Source organism: Engystomops pustulosus, chromosome 1 (assembly GCF_040894005.1).
Source record: "Engystomops pustulosus chromosome 1, aEngPut4.maternal, whole genome shotgun sequence".
Lineage (NCBI taxonomy): Eukaryota > Metazoa > Chordata > Amphibia > Anura > Leptodactylidae > Engystomops > Engystomops pustulosus.
The window spans coordinates 28,071,251-28,093,819 of NC_092411.1; the positions used below are offsets into that span (position 1 = coordinate 28,071,251).

General features: G+C 42.1%; 1 protein-coding gene across 1 annotated transcript in view; it reads right to left on the bottom strand.

Annotated features, from left to right (window-relative positions):
• Positions 1-22,569, bottom strand: part of NNT (nicotinamide nucleotide transhydrogenase) — a 74,502-nt gene that overhangs the window by 25,891 nt on the left and 26,042 nt on the right. Inside the window, exons 10-17 of the mRNA XM_072136421.1 lie at positions 18,968-19,121; positions 18,718-18,879; positions 15,572-15,682; positions 12,853-12,998; positions 9,769-9,964; positions 7,414-7,647; positions 1,968-2,128; positions 496-675 (exon numbers count right to left, since the gene is read on the bottom strand). Coding sequence (XP_071992522.1) covers positions 496-675; positions 1,968-2,128; positions 7,414-7,647; positions 9,769-9,964; positions 12,853-12,998; positions 15,572-15,682; positions 18,718-18,879; positions 18,968-19,121 — 1,344 coding nt within the window. The remainder of the gene's footprint in view (positions 1-495; positions 676-1,967; positions 2,129-7,413; positions 7,648-9,768; positions 9,965-12,852; positions 12,999-15,571; positions 15,683-18,717; positions 18,880-18,967; positions 19,122-22,569) is intronic.

Here is a 22,569-nt window from a genome sequence, read left to right on the forward strand (position 1 = left end):
CAAATGTCTAACGTCCATCTAATGTCCATCTATGTCAGTGGATTTTTAATGGCTTCCATTGGAGTCAGTTTCCACCACTTTCACAAATAACGGAAGCGCTAATGGAAGTTTTTAGCCTTCAAAACCTGCTTGTCCTTTCATCATAGCCAAAATCCCTTATAGTACACAGAAAAGGGGTATTATCCAAATAACTTAGCAATTATTCTCATCAGAGCCACCAAAGCGTCAGCCTCCTGATTTGGATACTTTCTATGCCCATGAAGTATTACATGGCCTGAAGCCTCCAAAATTCCGAACAATACCACTCTAGACACAGCTTTCACCCCAGACAGATTTCAGCTGATCTGCCACCAATGTTATGGTTCGTTAACCCCTTAGAGCTGCGCCAATCATGGTACAGATAGAAAATACTTAAAAAAAAAACACATTACACTTGTTCTCCAGAGCTGAGCAGGACTGGCCATACTACCCCGAGCAGTCCACTCATGTACTTACCACACACATGATGTAAGACAGGATCGCTCCAGAGGAACCGATGAGAGCCCCAACGATGGTCAGTAAGTTGTTATTCAGCAGGAATCCTTCAGCACACAGGGCCCATCCGGAATAGCTGTTCAGGACTGTAATGACCACGGGCATGTCAGCACCTCCGATGGCCGCTGTGAGGGTGACCCCCTAGGGCAAACGCAGACAAGTCATAGAATAAATCATAACCCGAATCTCCGACTCTTAACGTTACAGAAGGCAGGGCCCTACACCGGTAGCTACCGACATGTTCCCATATGCTCTTTATAGGGTTTTCCTGCCACCTACATCAGACCTAAAGAACTAGGTAGAGCGTAGCAATTATTGTGGCTGCATCACTTATACGCTATAAAATTATGCATTGGCCTACATCATGATTTCATGCCACATTATCAGGAAAATAAATCCACACACTGATTTATTATGTCTCATGTAGGCTCGGAACTAAATTTAGGTAGAAAACCACATTAAAAAGGTAAAGGGAACCGGTCATCAGGATTTTTCACTTTCACTTGACAGTTCTGTTTAAAACTACTACCCCAACCGCTTCTACAATTAACATTTCTGGCAGGAAGCCATTACTTGGCTTCCTGCCATCAAAACGCATCCTGTAAGGAGTAATTATTATTATCTGCACACTGTCCTTACAACTCTACTACTTCCTCCTCCCTCTACAATGTGTATCCATCATGATAAACCAGGGACACTTACTCATATCCAGGCACTGTGACCGTGGTTATCTTCTTATATTTGATCAACTTCCTTTTAAAATCAACTTTTAAAATGATGCTAATGGAGACAGAGGGGCCCCCTGATGGAGTTTCCATAGAACCTACATGCTGTAGATTCACAGGCTGTTAAACTGTGCAAAAACTGCCTCCCCTACAGTGTGTGGCAAGACTTCCTCTGCTGCAGTAACCTTAAAATCAAGAAGAGGAAAGGGGGGCTGTAAAGCTGCAGCATTGAAGGGCTCGGGGAACGCCACCAGGAGCCCTTCAGGCACACTTGCATAATTTTGAGAGTTGATTTTAGAAGCAAGGAGGCCACAGATAACAAATATAAGATCACAGTCACAGTGCCTGGATCTATGAGTAAGTGTCCCTGGTTTATCATAATGGATTTCAATTGGTAGATTTGCTTAAAACTGACCACACGCTGCAAACATCTTAGTCAAAATGAGGGAGGTGGTAGGAGGTAACAGAAGTGTGCAGGTAATGATGTGACTTGATGCTGTTTGCTGCCATGTATACTTTTATCAACTTTTAAAAGTAAATAGAACCACTTATGTTAATTATAAAAGTAGATTGCAAATTATCATTAAAAAAGAGCTTCACCATTCATTAGGTGAAAATGTGAATCCTGATGACAGGTTCACTACAAATGTATTTAAGTCTGCTTCCCATTCGGTCAAGAAGATGTAAAACAAAGCGAAAGTGACCTACCATAACAGCAGAAAGGGCAGACACAGAGCCCAGGCAAGTCAGACCGGTGGTGTAGCTTGGGTCCAGCATGTATGGGATCATACCACCAGCACTGGCAGCAAGTAAACCAGCATTCAGAGCGTGTCGTCCTGGCAGCAGCAGTGGAGCAGAGTTGAGGATACCTGGTTAGGAAAAAAAAAACATCAAAATCAGGGGCCATATTCCATAGAAGCTCTATACAGAGGGCAAGAGGTCGGGTCACATCCCAGCAGTTTGGAAAGATATTAAAACAATACAGAGCACAGAATGGAAAGCCGGATGAACGCAAATATTAAAAAGACACTTTAAGAGCAATCACAGTTATAAATTATTTTAAAAGAAAATTTACCAGGAGTTTTGATAATAAAAAGCTGCACAGTGTAAGGTATTGTCCCTAGATAGCTGTTTAACCATACTTTGTGTGTAGTTAGTAGCAGCAGAACTGTGAAAAAGGCATTTATATTCCAGGATTGTAGCTGCACTCGGGAGCACTCTGGTGCACTTTTGCATGAGATCTCTTTCCTGAACATAGCACAGATCCCTTCCATGAGTAACTGCTGTAATATTTAAACATAAGCTTCTACATCAGTGACTCCTAGCAGAGGGGCGGAGACTTGATGTGTGCATTGACAAAATCTTCCAAACCAGTGCACCAGAATCTAGAATTCTAGGATATAAATGCTTTTTAATTCCTCTAATATTCTTCCTAGAAATTGAAAAAAAAAAAAAAAAGAGCTTGGATACACATCTACATAATATGAACAGGATGCTCTGATTGGACAAGAGCTGTATTGGGTCACCCAGAGCTGCTGATCCTCTGGTGGGCCAGTCCTCCCACCAGCAATTACCAAGGGAGGATCCAACTAATTTTCTTGTGTCTTCTCCAATTCCCTTCCATTACTCACAACCAGTTTCTAGATGTCAGTTCTCTCTTTTCCTCATCTTTTTGGACTTTTTCTCCTATTAGTAACATTTCGTGCTTCAAGTCTAGCATTAATATAATCTCAAGTCTTTGAACCACTGATCTAATAACACATCAGAAAGTGAGCATCCAGCCCGCGTAGCCCTGGGCACGGTATTTATTCAGCTATATGGGATTTGGGGAAATTACATTATTGTGATGGTTCAGTACAGATGGAATTTAAAAATGAAATTATACCCCAAATAAAGCTAAAGCTATGGAAACTCCAACTTGGTCTCCTTTGCCTTTCATACCTCTGGAGCCTGTCTGTTCTTGTGTTGTCTCTGAAAACTTTTCCAAGAGCTGATTAATTTACAACACGTGGGCCTTTCCGTAGCGCCGGTGCCAGCTGCAGTTGGTGGATCTGTGTTTAGGAGACGCCATGGTGGGGAACAGGAGTAGATGCTCTGCTGAAGATTCTGCGGTGCTATCATAAAGGTCAAAACACTCTGTAGAGAGTTGAAAGACTCTGGGCCAGAACCACGTGTTACCTTGCCATGACCAAAAATCCAAAAGTGATCTTATAAAGATGACCCCATCTTCACAGACACATTCAGATGGACAACACATAAAAATGCTCATCAATTAGGGCCGGAATAGAGATTCTTTAAGAATATCCTAGGCCAGTTGTGGCGAACCTATGGCACGCGTGCCAGAGGAGGCACTCCAAGCTCTTTCTGTGGGCACCCGGGCCATCACCCCAGCACACCAGACAAGACTTAAAGAATTTTCCTGCAGTTTCAAGCAACTTAAAAGATGCTGCTTTCAGTCATATTTTGATATTTACTTCGCTACTTGGGACTTTAGGAAGATTGAGAATTAGACAGGGTCGGATTATTTTTGGAGGACCTCCTGCTAGCCCCACGTTTCTCTGTGTACAGAGGGAAACTGGAAAGAAGCAAAAATAATGAAAATTTTCCATCTTTTTACGGTGTTGCTGTCCTCAGGAGGCCAATATGATTGAAAGTTGTTCAAACAGGGAGCAGTAAGTTACTGATTTTTGGTTGGCACCTCACGACAAATAAGGGGGTTTTGGGTTGCAGTTTGGGCACCCGGCCTCTAAAAGGTTCACCATCCTTGTTCTAGGCCATGGTCAGCCATTTACTTAACCCCATTGATTATGAGAAAGGGGTCACCCTTCTCACTAACTGATAGTCGAGCAAATGTCGCCCCATTCAATACTATGGGAGCATCAGAATTAGCTGTGCACGGCGCTCAAATATCTCTAAGATATCTGAGTGCGGAGTTGGTCGATGTCTGACTCTCCCATAGGTCTAAATTGAGTGGTAGGATGCGTTATCATCAATTAGTGAAAACTTTCTCATGATCGGTGGGGGTCCCCATGGTCGCCACCACAGCAATTACTTATTTTTCCTCTACTTTGTGGGTAGGGGAGAAAAGTTAATAAATCAAACTTGGTGCAACCCCTTTAAAAAAGGGATAATCCAGGTTTTAGAGGAAATCTTCCATCCTAATCAAGCATGATAAACAAGGAACTCAAGAACTGTCATTGTGGTCAAATTCTTACCTTCTAAAAGATCAAAATTATGCTAATGAGCCAGAAGACCACAGGGGATCTTACCAGAGCAGCTCCATGCTGTAGCTTCATGGGCTGTTACAATGTGCAGGAGTGTTTAATTCTTCCCACTAAGAGATTACAGCAGGTGGCGGAGGGGGTAGCACTCCTTGCACAGTCTGAAGCCAGAGCAGTGAGGACATCTGGTAACGCCCATCATAGCATTTTAGCAGAATTATAAAAGTTGATTTTCGAGGGAAGAAGGCCATGGATAACAAATATAAGACTATTGCAACAGTAACGGTACCTGGGTCTATGAGTAAGTGTCCCTGGTTTATCATGATGGATTTTGACGATAGATTTCCTTTAAATATATAAACATCAGTGAGGGCTCCTGAGACTCCCACCAACCACTTGTTAAAAGCAGCTTCTAAAAGAACATTCTATAGTCGTCTATAACATGAGCTGGGTCTATGGATATGCAAAATGCCTGTATACAGAATATACAACCCACCCACAAAGCAAAAAAAAAAAAAAGAAAGAAGAATTTACACTCAAAAGTCAATGTGGACGACTGAGGAGGATAAAACGTACTTTATTACCCAGCACACAACATACGCAGTGTACAGCCCCAGCCAGGAGGTAATAACCCTCAGCATGGTCTATGGGGAAAGGGTTATTTAATATGATCTGGCAGCGCAGGCCGCCACAGACTTTGGACAGAGCTGAGTAAGCCGTCCGGGGCCCCCGATCTATCTGCAAGATGTGTATCTTGTACTTAATTGATGAGCTTAATACAAGCCGTTATCAGGGGGTTTATGCTAACAGAGCGCCTCGTCTGCTGCCAAGAAAACGTAACTGGTCCAAAAGTTATTCGGCTTGGAACAATTTAGAAAAGCTATTATCGATTATTGTACAGATTACATAACATGCAGGGCTATTTATACTGAATCAGGGTTCACCGGCCAGTCACCACAAGTGCTTAAAGAATTTACATTGGTCGGGAATTTTAAGGGATTGCACAAGGTTAAAATTGGGTGCGATTATCCCCCAAATAGCACCATTTTTTGCCCACAAGTTGTATCTGGTACGGTCAATAAACGGGGCTGATTTTTGTAATACAAGACAACCCGGTTCGCTATACTGAAAACCTTCCGAGATCATCCCACTTCAGGCAGATGAGAAGGCTAATGATTAACTCTTTCCATACCTAGAGAATACTTGCCTTCATGATTCATTTCTCTGAGGAGATTAGACTATCCAGGGACCATCTATAAAGAGTTAAAGGGATATTCCCATTTCGGCAAATAAATGTTAATGTTTGTATAATGGAAAGTTATACAATTTGCCGATATACTTTCTGTACCAAAATCTGACCCCGGTCACACAGGTGCACCGCTCGTTAGTATCAGAGTAATCAGAGCTGTGTGATATAGCGAGCCGTGCACCTGTGTGAGCAAGGTGAGTTTTCTGTCCACAAGAAGTAAACATAGAAGCTTTCTACAGAAGTACAGCAAGCAGAGATCTAGAATTGAATTGATACAGAAAATGTATTGGAAAATTGTATAAACTTTTCATTATACAAACATTAACATTTATTTCTTGAAATGGGAAAACCCCTTTAAGTCATTAGACACTATCAGGTTCCTTTATCTCTCAGCCGTCACTGGATACAGGACAGAAAGCCCGATTTACATAGGGATACCTGCAATTTAAATGAACCCACCCAAAATAAACACTTAATAAAAGACAACTATGATTACAAAGCATTACTCATATTCCTTTCCAAAGCTGCCATGTTAAAAAATCAGTTTGCAAACTTATATGCAACTCACATGCATTGCCCTCATCCTTGTTACTGATTGACAGGTCTCCCTCCTAGGACATGCTGCTGTATTGAACAAGTACTTAGAGACCATTTTCCAATATTCAACCTACAGACATATACAGCTCAGCAACTTATTATTATGGGTAGAAAAAGCAGTGTCAAACTGCTGGAACAGAGATTTTTGTTACATCTTTGATAACTTTATGTCATGTCCCTAGGGCAAGGTCATCCAGTAACATCTACCTCACGTATGCATCTGATCACATGAACTCACAGCAGCCTCCATGGAGGATGGGGAAAGGCATGCTGTAATTCCATGTGATCAGATACATACAGGGGGTAGATGTTACTGGGTCAAGCAAATGTTACTGGGTAAAGGACCTTAAATGACATCACCCTGGTCACATGACATGAGATGCTCGATGGTAGGGGGGAAATGGCATTTACCATTATCACCTGCACTATACATTTAGAACATTTTGTTGTACGTATAGTTTCACTTTAAATCTACTCATCATATGTTAAGACCAAAAAGGATCCCCTTTATCGCCTGAGAAAGAATGGCACATGGATCACAGATTTCTTTTTGCCTTCTGGACCGCTGCCTCTTTATAATAAAGCAATCCAGAACTCCATTGACTCCTGTCCTATCAGGATTTATAACCCTGTTCTTTTCAGATCCTTTCTGTGTTGTGGTATTAGGCATGTCCTCCTAGTACACTGCAAATCTCACCCTTTCCGCCATGAGCAGACAAGAATAAAAAGGCTTATTTTTAAAAGAAACAGATGGCAGCGTTTTGGGAACCACTATACACAATTCAAGGATTATTTTCAGAATTTGCACACATGCCATTAAAGGGGCTGGAGAACTTAAAAAAGCTGGGTGGCAAGAGTGAAGACAGAGATTTGTATGGCGCCAGATCGCAAGCTCTACATTGCGCACGCTGCACTTACAAACCAACACAAAGTGAACCGTGTACAGGAAAATTGCTCCCAGATCTCCACATATAGGACACCTGGAGCCCCAGTGATTGTTACCAGGAATACGGAAGTAGTATCTTTACTAAAGAAAATCTATTAGGAGAATACTAAGTAATTGTGGGAAGACGCGGCGAACACTCACCTTGAAGTTTTCCATAGGCGACAAGGGAACCACTGAAGGTGACACCACCGATGTATGTGCCCAGGTAGGCCACGATCTTTGTCAGGTTGGCAGCTGGATCAGTGGCAAAGTGTGGGTACTCAATCATGTACTCTGCAACACAAGTGAGGACAGCAGCCAGACCTACTAAACTGTGGAAGGCCGCCACGAGCTGGGGTAGGTCCGAGATCTGGATACGCTTGGCAATGGTCAGACCTGTTGGAGAGAAAACCGAGATAATGTTAGTCTTTACCCTGCAGACCGGTACTTGTGTGTCTATGTGACACTTTGATATCATTAAAATCTTTACATAGTAGAATATAATTCAGAGTTTACAGAACAAAACCAGAAATTACAGAGTGACTAGATTGATCATAGGTGGTGCGACATGGACCACATGACCATGTCCCTCCATAACGTAGCGGGCTGGTCTGTCTGTGTTCCAATCTGGTACAAATTTTCATTCAATCCTCTAAGAAAGTCATGCCAACCCCTGAGCCACCATGCTAGATCATCAAAATTGATGCAAAGTTGATGCGCACGTGTGTGTCCCATATGGTGAAATCAGATTGTTAGCTCTGCAGCCAACTTGTAATATACGTGTTATGAAATCCACGAATGAACCAGCACAGCTGTGCTACCCGACAACGTGCTCAGCATTCTGGATTATTTGCCGTTTGAAGATAAAAGGCCTGTTCAGGGATCATGCCATCAAAAGACACGACATTCCAGCTCTCTAGCCACCAACAAGTCAGCAACATGCCTGGCAGGAAGGGAGGCGTGCGGCAATCGTTTTGGAAAACTTTGCTCCTTCTTAAAATAACTCTCAATTACTTCAAAGCATCAACCCGAGACAAGACAGACAATAAAATAATAGAGATAATGGAGGAGGGGGCCCGTTCTGGTGCGAGTGGCGGCACTAACCCTGACGCTATTGAGGGTCCTTTATATAAACCTGTCAAGACAAATTAATATTTGTATTGAAAATGACTTTACATCGCACAGGTCCATGGTGTACAATACACGTCACCTCCACCCAGAGCAGCCGTCATTACAGAGGATTACTAGTCAATATACAATAGAATAACACGACTGAACATCAAAGAGGTGTCCAACCCGAAATCTAGGTAAAAAGCTATTGGGCTGTTCTATTTACAGATAACAGCAATTTATGGGGTGTCAATATGGCTGCACTTCCTGTTTATAAATTAGCAAAGATGGCCGCCTCAACAGGACAGATCGCTCCGACTGTACACAATAGAGGAGTATATGCTGAACTCCCAAATAGCAATGTACCAGGTGATCATTAATGTGAATGAAACCCCTCCGTGTGTATGGGGCTAGCAGGCCCTTGTCCCCAATATAGAGGTGGGGAACGGCATCTATAGTATCATGCGTCTTGTTGCATCTATGACCATTGTGAAGATTAAAGTAGAGCACTAATTCATAGAGAGCTGTTCATGGTGGTGTTATTTCTGTCTCACATCAATCTGATATTGACTAAATGTTAAAGGGGTTGTCGCAAGTTTATAAAAAGTAATCTGACTGCGACCCAGGCTGTTGGACCCTCCCCAATCTAGAGAACAGGAATCCTGCTCTCCCTAATGGGTGGAGCGGCAGGCCGAGGCCATTATTTTCCATGAATAGAGCAAAATTATGGAGCGATTACATATTTATCCTCTAGCAACAGAATAGGGGAGGAAATTTTAGGCTTGGGCGAGTCCTTTAAAGAGAGTGTGCATAAAATTTAACTTTTTCGAAAAACCAGAAAATGGTGACTAGTGAGGCATTGACTTTCTCAAAATTGTACCCAAACGCAAAACAAACAAAAAAACAAATGGGGACATGTATATTTATTTTGATCAGTTTTTTTTTTCATTTTTATGGTTTTTCAAGACTTTTTGGGGGCATTTTTGCAACTATGCCAGGGTCTTAAGAAGTTATCCGATGGGTGTGTCTGTTGCAGTTTGACAAAGTATCTTTCCAAGACATGTATCACAACAGCAAATTTAAAAAAAAAAAAAAAAAAATGCAAACATGTGCTCCAAAAGGGGGAGATTTATCAGAAGTGCCTGACAGCAGAACTGTTCTAGTTGCTCATGGCAACCAATTAGAGTCAGCTTTAATTGTATAAACAGCTGTAGGAAAATGAAAGCTGAGCTCTGATTGGTTTTCATGGGCAACTAGAACAGTTTTACTTCAGAAACTAAAGATGAATCTCCAAATGAATTAAAAATCCCCAAATACCATCATACTTAAATGTGACATTATAACTCTTGTTATGGGTCCATAAAAAAAAATTTAAAAAAAGACATAACAGCTAGTACAAGTACTTACCAATAGTGCCACCAAGTGCCATTGCTCCCGACATCTGAGCTAACAATTCAGGATTCGGCTTCAGTGCCCCAAAGGTGGCCGCAATTCCTCCAGCAACTCCCATCATACCCAGAGTGTTACCAAGACGGGCAGTGCCTTGAGTGGAGAGGCCGGCAAGAGCACCAACACAGCACAAACCAGAACCTAGGTACATCATCTGAAACAAAGGCGAGGCATTAGAATTCATTGCCAACCATTTCTTGGAGGAATTTACGGTAATCCCAGCCTTAGGCAGCTTTATTGTCATATGTGTCGTCAGACTTTTCTGCAAACCCCTTTTGTGGCCTTTAACCTGCCTACTGTAGAAGCGGATATCTTGTCAGCAGGGTTATACTGCACATGCCAAGTGCCAAGACTATGAAAAACCACAGTCCAATCATTTCAGCAAATATGGGGGCCCACTAACAAGTCCTGCAGTGTTGACGAGAATTAGTGGTCATGCACCCTATATACAAGTATTACCACTGGGGTCATGAGCGGCTGTGGCAGTCACAAACTGAATACCCAACGAAAAGACTGCAAGGACCGTTTATTTTATTTTTTTTTAATCAAAAGGGAATCCCTCATCAGTTTTGACCATAATAAACTTCAGACAGTGCTAGGACAGAAGGGTAGCAATATTTGTGTGTGTAGCAAGAAGAAGCAAAATGGTGAAAAGTTAATATTTAAAGAGCAACTGTAAAGGTTTTTTTTTATTTTTCACAAATCAATAGCTCTTGGGATGTAAAACATCTTTGCCTATTACCTTTAGTACCTATATGCAGCAGTTTCCTTGCTATAGCCCTCATATTACGTCATTGCTGTAATGTCTGCCTCCTCCCCATGTGCTGATAAGATCTATGAATTTGTACTGTGTTTACCACTTTGTTTCCCGGGAGGAGAGGAGGAGGAGCTGCTGCCTCCTGCTAACAGGAGAAGAGGTCATGTTACAGTGTATGAAGCAGAGTTGGAAGTGTTCAGAACAGTGAATGCAGATGTCTCCTGCACAGAATAATGAGGTACAAGATCTCCCCTGTTCCCAATCAGTCCCTCCATCCCAGTCTGATTCTACAGAAGTTTCTGTCTGTCTCTGCTCTTCTCACTACTACCTTCCTCCACCTTGTCATTGGCAATATCAGCTGTGTGTAGATAAGCTATTCACCATTCTTGCGCACACAGTACAGGCTATAGATTGCATGTAACTGGTTTACATGTTCCCTGCTCCTCCATGTGATGGACGCTGCTAGACTGGTCACTTTACACATCCTGTGTGTGCACGGTGCAGGGTTCATTGGATGTATTTGTGGTAAACTAAATAGATACAAAGCTAAATTACTTAGAGAGAACTCAAGGCATCATGGGATCTGTGGGCAAGCTAACTAGCCTCAGCCTGAGGGCATAGACTGACAGATATTAGTATCCACCCACTTCACCTCTGATTTTTGTCAAACACTTTTAAAACAGAAAATGCCAAAACTTTGAAAACAAACAGATTGATGCCTACTTTGTGCTGCTCATACTTTTCTTTCCAAAGGGGGTATCACATACGGTTTAATCCCCTGAAAGTGCTCTTGGTGGGTCTCAGCCCGAAGAGCTTTCTGCTCTTTGTAACGAACTGTTCCACAGCCTCTCCCCTCAGCTCTGAATGACTGCTTTAAGTTTCCAAACAAAATCCTAATACAGCTCCTACTCCTAGCAAAGGGAAAGGGAAAAACAATGCAGAGAGCTAAAAACTCTTCATCCTGAAAGCCCAATCCAGAGATGTGCAAGAGCTCTCGAGTTGGATCATAACTGCACTTTTCACAGTTTAAAATTTTCATAAAAACAAACAAAAGAAAAAAATCTAGTACTGGCCCAACTAGGTATTAAATATCAGCCGGTTACATAAACACACTAATAGTATTAAGGGTGACTGATTGCGCCATCTATAAATCAGCCATCTTCAGGACTCACGTTTGTACACAATATTAAGCAGATGCAACTAGGGTCATGTATTACACATCTACATGACTATTGCACTACTTATTCTATAACATTACTTTTATACATCTAGGAGGAGAACAGTCTGCTGGGTTCCTGGCACGGCTCAGCAGACTGTATATAATCCTATATGTAATAAAGGCATCGCTCAGTATCTGGATTCACATGTTTACAGGACCCTGAGAAATCTGCTCCGCTTACAAGGAATTTCGGCTTGTTTTCCTTAGATTGTCAGATGCAGGGAACGGGGAAGGAGGGGGAGGGGGGTGGAGATTGTTTTTTTTTTTGAAATGACAAAAATTGGCCAAGTCCAATTTGTGTTCATGTTTGGAATAAGCAATGGATTTTGTATCTGCTTTTTTTTCTTTGAAGTGTATACACAGCAAGTCAAATGGGATGAAAAAAAAAAAAAAAAAACTAAATTTCATTGATGGGGCTGGATCTGGTTCCACAGGACAAGGGATAATGTGATGGTGGGGGTTTACCCGCTCTGACCCCCAATGATTACGAGAATGTGAGCAGGTCGAGCAGGTGCGCTTCTGCTTCATTCAACGTTTATGGTACTGAAGGAATTGGCAAGAGTACAGCAACTGGCCATTCCCGACACTCCTACAGAGACATTGAATAGAGCAGCAGGACACATGCTACTCCACCAATAAATCAGAAATCTCGAGATGGGTGGAGGTCCCAGTGGTCAGACCACTAATAAATCACAATGACAATTAAACTTGGACCAACAACTAAATTTTCTTATTCTCATGTGCACCATTTGTTCTGTTCTCTTCTAGAGGTTATACATGTTCTTCTATATACACGATTAAAGATCCTCATGTATAGGCGTTTCAATTAACACAGCACAAGCAATCAGTAGCAAGAATCATTGTGTATATGCAAAAACTTGTGGTGCTAGCTACCGTTCACACTTGTCAGTGAAAATGCGATTGGCACAAGCCTGTCCCTGTTCCGGGTGCACAAAGTTTCAAAACTGAACCCAATCGGAACACGATACTGCACCCTTACACTACAGTCCATATTGTTTAATTGCTTGATAAAAATGGTGACAGGGGCCAATAAAAGAAACCTCACCTGTTCGATGGTATATCCACTGTTGAGTGCAGCAGCATAGCCCCCAATGAAGGTCCCGGCAGGGAGCAGGTACAGGTAGTTATACTCTGGTGGATCAGTCGGACGCTTGAACATGTCCAGCATTCTCTGTGTCACTAGAAAACCTCCTGTACAGAGAAGATTGGAGAATCAGAAGAGTAAATTATGGAAAAAGGTAGCAATAATGTACAGCTCAGTTTTTGGAGGAATTCAGACTTATTCACAGCAAGAAAAAAATAAATATATAAATGGGTTGTCTGGGAAATGACTGTGGTCCATACACTTCCTTCCAAGCGCAGTGTTGTACATAGTATAGAGGCAAATGGCACCAAGGCCACGTGATGAAGTTCCATTAAGTCATTTTGGATGCACGGAGTGAGAACCCACAATCTCACCTTAGGAGTGATTGAGGACTAAAAACTAGAATACTCCCATAGATTATTGGTTTTTGGACATATTCAGCGTATATCTTTTTGCCTTTTTGACTGCACTATATCATCCCGCTTCCTGCTAGAGAAACTTGGTATACGTTCAGCGGAGGCCATTAGAGGTAATGGAGGGCAGATGTGATACAGTGTATGGCATCCATCTCCAGAGTCTGCTGGGCGTATGCTGTGGGTGTTCTCTCAGTGATTTAACAGTCTAAATGACACCAGAAACAACCATCGAAACCATATCAGGGTCTCCATTCCTCTAATGGACTCGGCAGCCGGATTTTAACATGCCCAATCCTTTTGTTCAAGGTTTTTAGCCTCCAGAAATGTCTGGCACCAACCTATTACCCAACTCTAACAGAGAAGCATGCATGCTCTGCTGATCCAAGTATCCATGTGTATGAGAAGGAATAGCTTTGGCTGAAGGAGACAATTTGTCTTTGGGTGGTTTGATTATGTCTTTGCTTCAGTGTAAGAATACAGTCAGCACGGGACGGTACGGCCTGCATACACCTGCATCAGTGATCAATAGACCCAACTACTTTACGTCCCATCACCCTGCAGCAGTCCCATCCACAATATAGAGCAGGGTATTGCTAGAAGGAACAATCGGGCCGAGCTTTAGCATTATCCGCACTGCTGCTTTAGATTTTCGGAGTAGAGCTTGGCTCGGTTTGTGACAACCATTTAAAGAATTACTTACACAAAGACAGTGAGTAAAGGGAAAAGCAATATCCTGGCAAGATGACAATTTGGCTCAATTAGCCGCATATAATTTTCCATATTGAATTGATTATTGAAGAATGTTGACGCCGATGCCAATAAAATCACTTTCCCTTCTAAATTGGGACCTCCTTACCCCCCTCCCCAAGGAAAAGTCCACAGGGATAGTGCTAAAGAAATGACAAGAAGTCAACAATTGATTTATGTAATTTACTTTGTGACCTAAAATTCACTCTTTATATAACATGCACTGGAGGATTCTTTGTACGTGTCTGAATACACAATAAACATTCCCCATTTTGATGAGATTTGTTGCTGGTCAAGATTTGATGAGGCACTTGTTCCATCCAAAATCATCTATAGCGTTTTCCCAGTACTCAAACTCGCAATAGGAGTCTCTGTTTTCTGTCTATTTTGATCTCTAGGAGGAAATTTACCATCAAAATCCATCATGACAAACCAGTGACACTTACTTACAGATCCAGGCACCGTGACTTATATTTGTTATCTGTGGCCGCCTATTTCTTCTAAAATTAAACTATTACAATTATTCTAATGAGCCTGAAGGGCTCTGGGGCATTCCTAAAGCCCCGTCATGCTGCAGCTTCACGGCCTGTTACACTGAGCAGGAGATCTTCCCCCTCCCACTATGCCCTGCATTTGTCTCTGCTTCTGTGAGCTTACATCAAGCAGAGGGAAGGGGGAGTGCTGAGGTGAGCACAATTTAATTTTAGAAGATAGGAGGCGATAGATAACAAATATAAGATTACCACAGTCACTGTGCCTGGATTTATGATTAAGTGTCCCCGGTTTATCATGATGGTAGATTTCCTATAACCACTTCCTGCCAATGTCCTCATTAGTTTTTAGGTTTCCATATTTTGCTCTTCCATAACTTATTTTTCCATATACAGAGCTTAGAGGGCTCCTGCGAAACAAATTTTACTTCTGAGTGACAGTATTTAAAATTCTATACCATGTAAGGGAAAGCGGAATGCGGTGAAATTGATGGGAAAAACTATAGAAAAGCTATAACAGTGACCTATAGGATGGTGGATTCTATCTATTATTTTATTCCTGCCTGTGGAGATTGTAAGCTCTTTCAAGCTGGGCCATCGTTCCTATTGTTCCATCAGATTATGTTATTACACTTAATGCCTTTTTTTGCTTGTATGTATCCCCCGTGATCTGTACAGTGCTATACAAGATTTTTTTTTTATTTATTTTTTTTTATTGGCAGACTCCTTACAGTGAGTTTATGCTAAATGCACACGACTGTGCGCTTCACCCAGGCCAGAACCCGGGTGAAGCGCCACTGTGTGGCCACTGCATCACAGTACACAATACGGTCATGTGTACGTAGCCCTAGAGCTGAACATTTGTTAAGAGAAAGGGGAGATCCTATTCTTCTCAATCATTATATAACATATGTCCGTGAAAACTCCTTGCATTTATTTTGTCACACAGCACCGATATTATATCTTCCTAAATAGGCAGACTTTACATTACTCACAGCTACAATCCTCAGCCTTGTATTCCATTACCTGCAATGTTGATGGAAGACACAAACGCTGCGAGTACAGCAAGGACCTCAGGGGTGTTGGAGGGAAGGTAAGAGCCGCCCATCAATGCCAGCCCACCGACCGCTGTCAGACCTGTACAAAACAGACAATACGATTCATATATTTCTATACAGCCAAGTTATATGTACCCACTTCCTCAATAGCAAGGAAACACACAAAATGAAAAAAAAATTTTTACCTCTTTTGGTGTCCCCCCATCGTTATAAATTCTTATACTAGTCATAACATGGTAAAGGAAGCTGTTAAAAACCGCAGGCTGCTATATAGTTAAAATGGCCACTTTAGATGTATTTTGGCACTTTACATCCAGGGAGATAGGAATGAGTAGTTAACATTTTGATTATTTTATTCACAAGCAAATAGCCTGCGGAGTTGATCACCCTTTAGTACACATGTATGGGCGATCCAAATTCGGTGAATCAGACAAACCAATATCTTTCCATGTGTATGGCAAGCGTACAATGAGTTTTCCCAGGATCTAGATATTGACCTATTGTTAGGATAATTCATCAATTACAGATAAGATGTGGTGTGCCGGGTGTCGGACCCCTGGTGATCAACTTTCTTGAGGGTAGTGATCAATCTCAAAATGAAAAAAAGGCCCCAAACAACCTCTAAATCTAGTACCCATTCTTTACTTTCTAAACCTATACACAGATCAAGATCCAAAAAAATACATAAAGACTTTAATAGTCGTGTAAGCATCTACTTAATAAGTACATGAATGTCAAACCAGGTAGTGACCAAGCCCACGGCAAAGGGAAGCCATCCGCAGAGCAAATAACCATTGGTTCAACGAAAATTCCCTTAACACGTGCGATTTTTATCCCTGAAAGGATTTTTATTAGTAAACATAAAGCACTAAAGGCTACGAGTGGGGTTTATTAGCTGCATTCCCCAGCAGGAGGCATATTAATACACTAAACAGAACCGGCTAATAAAATCATTTTTAATAAAGAAGTTTAGAAACACGAGTATTGAGATTTTACAACATGTAACTTGCCTGAATATAAGAATAAAAATCAGCAAAATAAAAAATGCCATTTTATTTACTTATTTGGGGCCATCTGGCTTCGATTAGGGCACCCCAATAGGAGTTTAAAGGAGATGTCCATTAATAACTATTTATGGCTCATATAGGGATTTTTTTCAGGGCTTGTACGGCAGTTTTCTGTCCCTGAAACAATTGCTGTTCCTTGAGACCTGCAAGGAATTGTGATTATTTCCCCCTCTACTTCATCTCTACGCCAAAAGGGCATTCACATAGCATGCGTAATCGCTATAGCCTGCACCCGATCGGGAGCAGGTAGTAATGCAATTCTATGTCCGGAGGCCGGAGCTTCCTGATGCAAGCCCCTCTGCCAAGCTGGATACATCATATGCTGACGCACAATGCGACAGCGTATGATAAATGTCCCCCCCCCCCCATAGTGTTTATCGTCTACAGAACCAGGCACAATGGGGGTCGGTGTATCGTGCACTAGCATATGATGCCCCTCTAGATAAATCAAAAGGGCTTAGGCCCTGCCTGGCGTAGTATTGTGTAATGAACAGCAACTGTTCAGGCCTGACGCATTCAGAAACGCCCCAGCACTGTCCCACTCCACCGGCACGCCCCTCTTCACACTCCTCCACGCCCATTTTGTGAGGGAGGTGTAAAAGTGAAAATAATCGCAATTCCTGGTGGTTCACAATTTCCTGCAATATTTTAGGACAAAAAAAAGTGCCATACAAGTCTTGATAAATGTTCCACAGTTTGTCCTTTTTTTGCACTTTTAACGACTTTTTTTTAGCATTATTTTGAGGTGTTTTATTCAGGATTCTCGAAAGATCTATATATCTCATCTATATCCATCTATACATCTATATCCATCTATCCATCTATATCCATAGAGATATAGAGATATATTACATCTATATCTATTTGTAAGTTTTAACTTGTAAAAAAACTTAAGATCAAATTATTTAGCATTTTTTTGCCACAGTGGCAAATATGTAAGATGACGGCACTCATGGGTTCCAATTAAAATATTGTAGAGTTTATTCTTCATTCCAATAAAACAACAGTACAAAGAAAATCAGTGACAACTCTGTTACAATGGGTCATAGCTAAATTAGATAAAGTAGACCAAGCAGCAGTCTCCCCACAATAACGGGTAAATCACATGACCGCTGTTAGGGATTGAGGCAGCAAACCAGCAACCACTCCTATTCTTTGCACAGCACTCATTGCAAGGCATTTTCTAATCCTTAGGCTACATTCACACTAACGTGTGCCCGCCGTGAGCACACTTCAGTGCACGTGAGAGATGGGGGCGAGGGCCCCTCTACATAGAGATACATGGCGCAGGGCACCGTAATACAGGGAAAGATAGAATGTCCTATGTTTTCCTGGGTACGGAAAAGTATGGTACGGCAACGCACCGCTCCGTGCGCCCATTGTGTGAATGTAGCCCGAGTCCAGTGTGGCACACCATTACTAATGAAGTCATAAATTAGGCAAAGACTTGCTACAGCCTACTCTAGTAGAGAACTCTTGTCAATTATAACACAATTTCATGCCCGATGTGAAAACTAGTAAATCCAGTGTTGCTCAATGACAACCTTTTCCTTAACTTACCCCACCCATTTTCAAAGAGGGCGGAAAAAAGATCAATTTGCGCAATTGAATAGAAAGGCTTTGCACCTTTTCCTATGCCAAAAATGTGATACTAACTGCCCCCCATTGAGTACTGAATATGAGGAAGCTGTAAAGACAGAGTGGGAAATACTGCTTGAGTTTTTTCCCCTAGGGGAACCCAACATTCAGCTTCCAGTAACAATACAAAATTGTTGATATTTACCCCAGAAAAAGCTAAAGTTATCAATGTGATGTCTTACTCCAGTGTAAACAGACACATAGCTGTAGCTTTGCTTTTAAGGACATACTGGGGAAGGCAGAGCCTATCTAACCGGTGTCCGAGTTATTACCTTTTCCCTTCAGTATATACACACGCCTTGGTTGCGTATGTGCGAAGCAGAGACGAGTCTTTGCTGCCACAATATCTGACAACCATTGGACACTTGACGTTAATACAAATTCACAGGAAATACAAAAAGGCACTTACCTGAGATCGCATTAGTTACTGACATGAGTGGGGAGTGTAGGGCAGGAGTGACTCCCCACACAGTGTGGTACCCAACAATCCCAGCAAGGCCGAATGTTGTCACCATCTGAGTAAAGGCAGAATGGGGAGAGGCAATACCGAGACCTAAAAGGGTGCTGAGGCCTATAAGAGAAAAGAATAAAATCTCACTATAGCATACAGTCCCCTCTGCTTCCAGTAGATGGGTAAGTCACGAGCATCAGCTCCATACCAGCAGTGTAAGCGGTGGCATTGGTCATAGTCTTCCTAAACGGGGAAATAGAAGCCGCCTTTTCAGCTTCCAGTTCAGCCACGCTCTTCTGTTTTACCGGTGCACTAACGGGAACATTATTAGGCTGCGGTGCCGGGAAGATTGTTTTACCATCCTACAACACAAAGAAAATGTGGTGTCACAAATAACATTACTAGGAAATACAAACCACTGATCTATGGTACAACTGCATGTAAGAATATCACCAGCCGCAAAGCAACGGGTCGGTGATCCATTGCTTGCGTCCACGTCATTGGTGTGTGAGGTTCACGAACTAAGCTGCGTGGTTTGGGGATCAGTGGGAGGGGCAGTTACCAGGGGCATAGTGGCAGTCTGAAAGATTAAAAGGCAGTAGCCATTTCTGCACCACAGAGAGACGGTCCCACCCTTGGCAAGTCCTTGGAGTTGGGGAAATACGTTGGAGGAAGGGGGGGGGGACTTGGGGGTATTTATTTTTTTTAATTAAAAGAAGATTAATTTCTGGTATGGCATTTTGGGCTCCCTATGGGGTTATCTTAAATGGGGATTTACCATCTACAGTGGAGCTGGTGCCCATGAAACCAGTGGTGGCTGTTGGGATCAAGTATAGTCGTGGGCAGATAAGCAGTAGGATCTTCTGCAACTCCAAGGACCTCCTAGTATTTTTCGGACTATAAGGCGCACCATCAATAAATGTCTGCTAAAACTTTTCTGAGAAAATCAAAGGAATTTTTGTGCACGAAAAATACGGTATGCATCTCAGGTGTTAGGTTTGGAGGGTTACACATTACAATATTTGGTACTATATTGTATTTTGTAACGCATGGCAGCTGTGCCCAATTTATTAAAAAATTGCAGCCTCAGCGTTTTATTGGTTTCACTTGGGGGGGGGGGGGGGGGGGAATTTTGCCAAGCAGCAGGTTAATAGACAAGTGAACGTAATTGATAGTGCCCATGTCATGAGTAAACATCTCGATTCTAGTCAAACTTTTACTTTATGTTTTTTCATCAGATAAGCAAGTCTCTAGAGCATGTGTACAAGTCTGATCATCTCCAGATTATAAATGGCTGGGGGTCTAAACCACCCACCATGTCGGTTTTACCGTATGTGCAGTATGTGTTTAATGGTCGCCTGCGACATGTCAGACAGTAGCAGCCACCACACGTAGGCACGCGTGTTAACGACCATATACGAGTTAAAGAGGTTTTCTCATAAACCACATTTATCCTTGACCCATAAATGTCTGATCACATGGGGGATCAAACACATAATCGGCTGAACAGGGGCCTCGAGTAACAGGTGATGGAGACTTCCAGTGAGCTGTGCCAAAATTCCCATAGACTATGAAGCGCAGGACCACCCTTACCATCAGATATTTATAGATACAGGATAAATGTTGATAATATCGACTGTCACTTTAATTGGGCACAGAACTATTTCTGTCACGTATCAGATTAATAGGGATTCCAGAATAACTGGCAGCAGATTAGTAAAAAGTTTCTAGATTATAAAATCCCTTCTATGTTCTGGGCTGACCGTCTGTGCCCTGAATTTTATGACGCCGAATACCAGAGCACAATCTACGTTTGCCAGCGCCACATTAAAACTTGTGAAACGCTGCCTTTTCGTGATTTACGGCCGCACATTCGCTTATTACTGCCTTATTGTTATGCGCCGCCGCTTTTCAAACAAAAAGAGCAAACAATTGTTTTGGAACAGCTTTGCCTTTACCCCGAAATAGTTTAATAAAAACAGAACTGGCACGGGAAGACCTATAATTAAACTGTGAACAAACACAAAGCAGATAGGAAATGAAGGCCCGCGCCACTGAGGCCTAGACTGAACATAAGGCCGTCTATTCCCCAGACTTGGCATGGGCGGCCATGATGGCAGCCAGTAATTAGTGAGAGCGGTGAACTTACACCGAGGCATTTCATAAAATGTTATGTACTTTCAGCTCCGTATTAAAATCTATTCACTGCTGGAAGGAGATGAGGCCTGAGCTGTACAAAGGAGAAGTGAAAATCAACTGCAGAAGACCCTGCTCATAAAAAGAAACAAATATATAAAACCGCTGCCAAGACGCTGTAATATAGTGAATAATATAGGTTACAGCTAAATCAAACATGTGCAGTGATGCAAGTAACACAGCAGTAATAGATGGGGCTCCACTAGGGCATATATACACGGCAATGGAGGTCCGACAAATTACAGGGACCATCGCTACCAGCTTTCCCTAGGGACAGCAGATAAGAAATGTGGAAAAAATTTGTTCTGTCACAAGTCACCTAATAAAAATCTTTATGCATGCAGGATAAACGCTGCAGTTGGTTACAAATGAAAATTAGTCCAATTCTCTTTTGTGACCGGCGCCGGGACACACAGCTCACTCCCTATTATTGGATAAGGAACCAAAATGCAGTTCCCTGAAGAAGCCGATTAGCAGGGGTGCCCAAGTGTCAGACGATCGGATATCAATGGTCTGCTTTAATTAGGTCAAAAAGTATGACGTTACAGGAAAATCCCTTTAAATCATCAATGTAACATGATAAAAAGAGTAAAATGAGAAGGTTTAGTTTGTAAAACCCCTTTAACTTTCTAAAAACTAAAGAGGTAAAACCTACATAAAGAAGAAAACAAGCTGATGGTTCGAATACTGGAACACCATGAGAAAGGGACCTCCAGCAATCTGGATAAAAGGGGTTCACATATATTAGTGAGACCAGGAGCCCCTTTTTGGTGGGAGGCTGAACAATTTCATGAGACAGGGTATAATATAAATTGTTGGCACAACTGCCCATCATCAAAATCCATCATGATAAACACTTACTCATAGATCCAGGCACAATAACTGCAGTAAACTCCTTTTATTTGTTAGCCTTGGCCTCCTCCCTTCTAACATCAACTTTAAAAATTAGGCTAATGAGTCATAAGGGTTTCCATAGCCCCTCTGTGTTGTAATCTCACAGGTTCTTACATTGTGCAGGAGCACAGGAAGTGCAGAGGGAGAAGAGAGGGTGATACCAGCTCCTACACAGTGAGAGAGTAGGATGAAGCAGCACTCCAAATGTAGTGAAAAAGAAAAAAGTTTATTCCACCATTGATGCTGGAATAAACTTTTTTCTTTTTCACTACATTTGGAGTGCTGCTTCATCCTACTCTCTCATTGCATCTAGCGAGCCACGTCAGACCCGCTCTGAAGACCTGCACCCGACTTCTGCACGGTGCCGTTCCAATCTGTTTCCCCATACCTGAGCTCCTACACAGTGTAACAATCTATAAATCTACAACACTGAGGAGCTCAGCTAACACCACCAGTGCCCCCTGGCTCCTTAAAATAATATTAGAACTTGGTTTTAGAAGGAATCAGGCCATGGATTACAAATGTAATTAGGTCCAGGAACTGTGACTGCGGTACTCTATTAGCAAGTGTCTCTGGTTTATCACGCTGGATTTTGATCCTGTACTTCATCCTTTTCTTAGATAAGAGGAAATCTATTAGGCCAGTCTAAAGAAACATGCCTTTAGGGCAGGTTTGAAACTATGAAAATGTCTGATTCTCCAAGGAAGCACATTCTAGAGA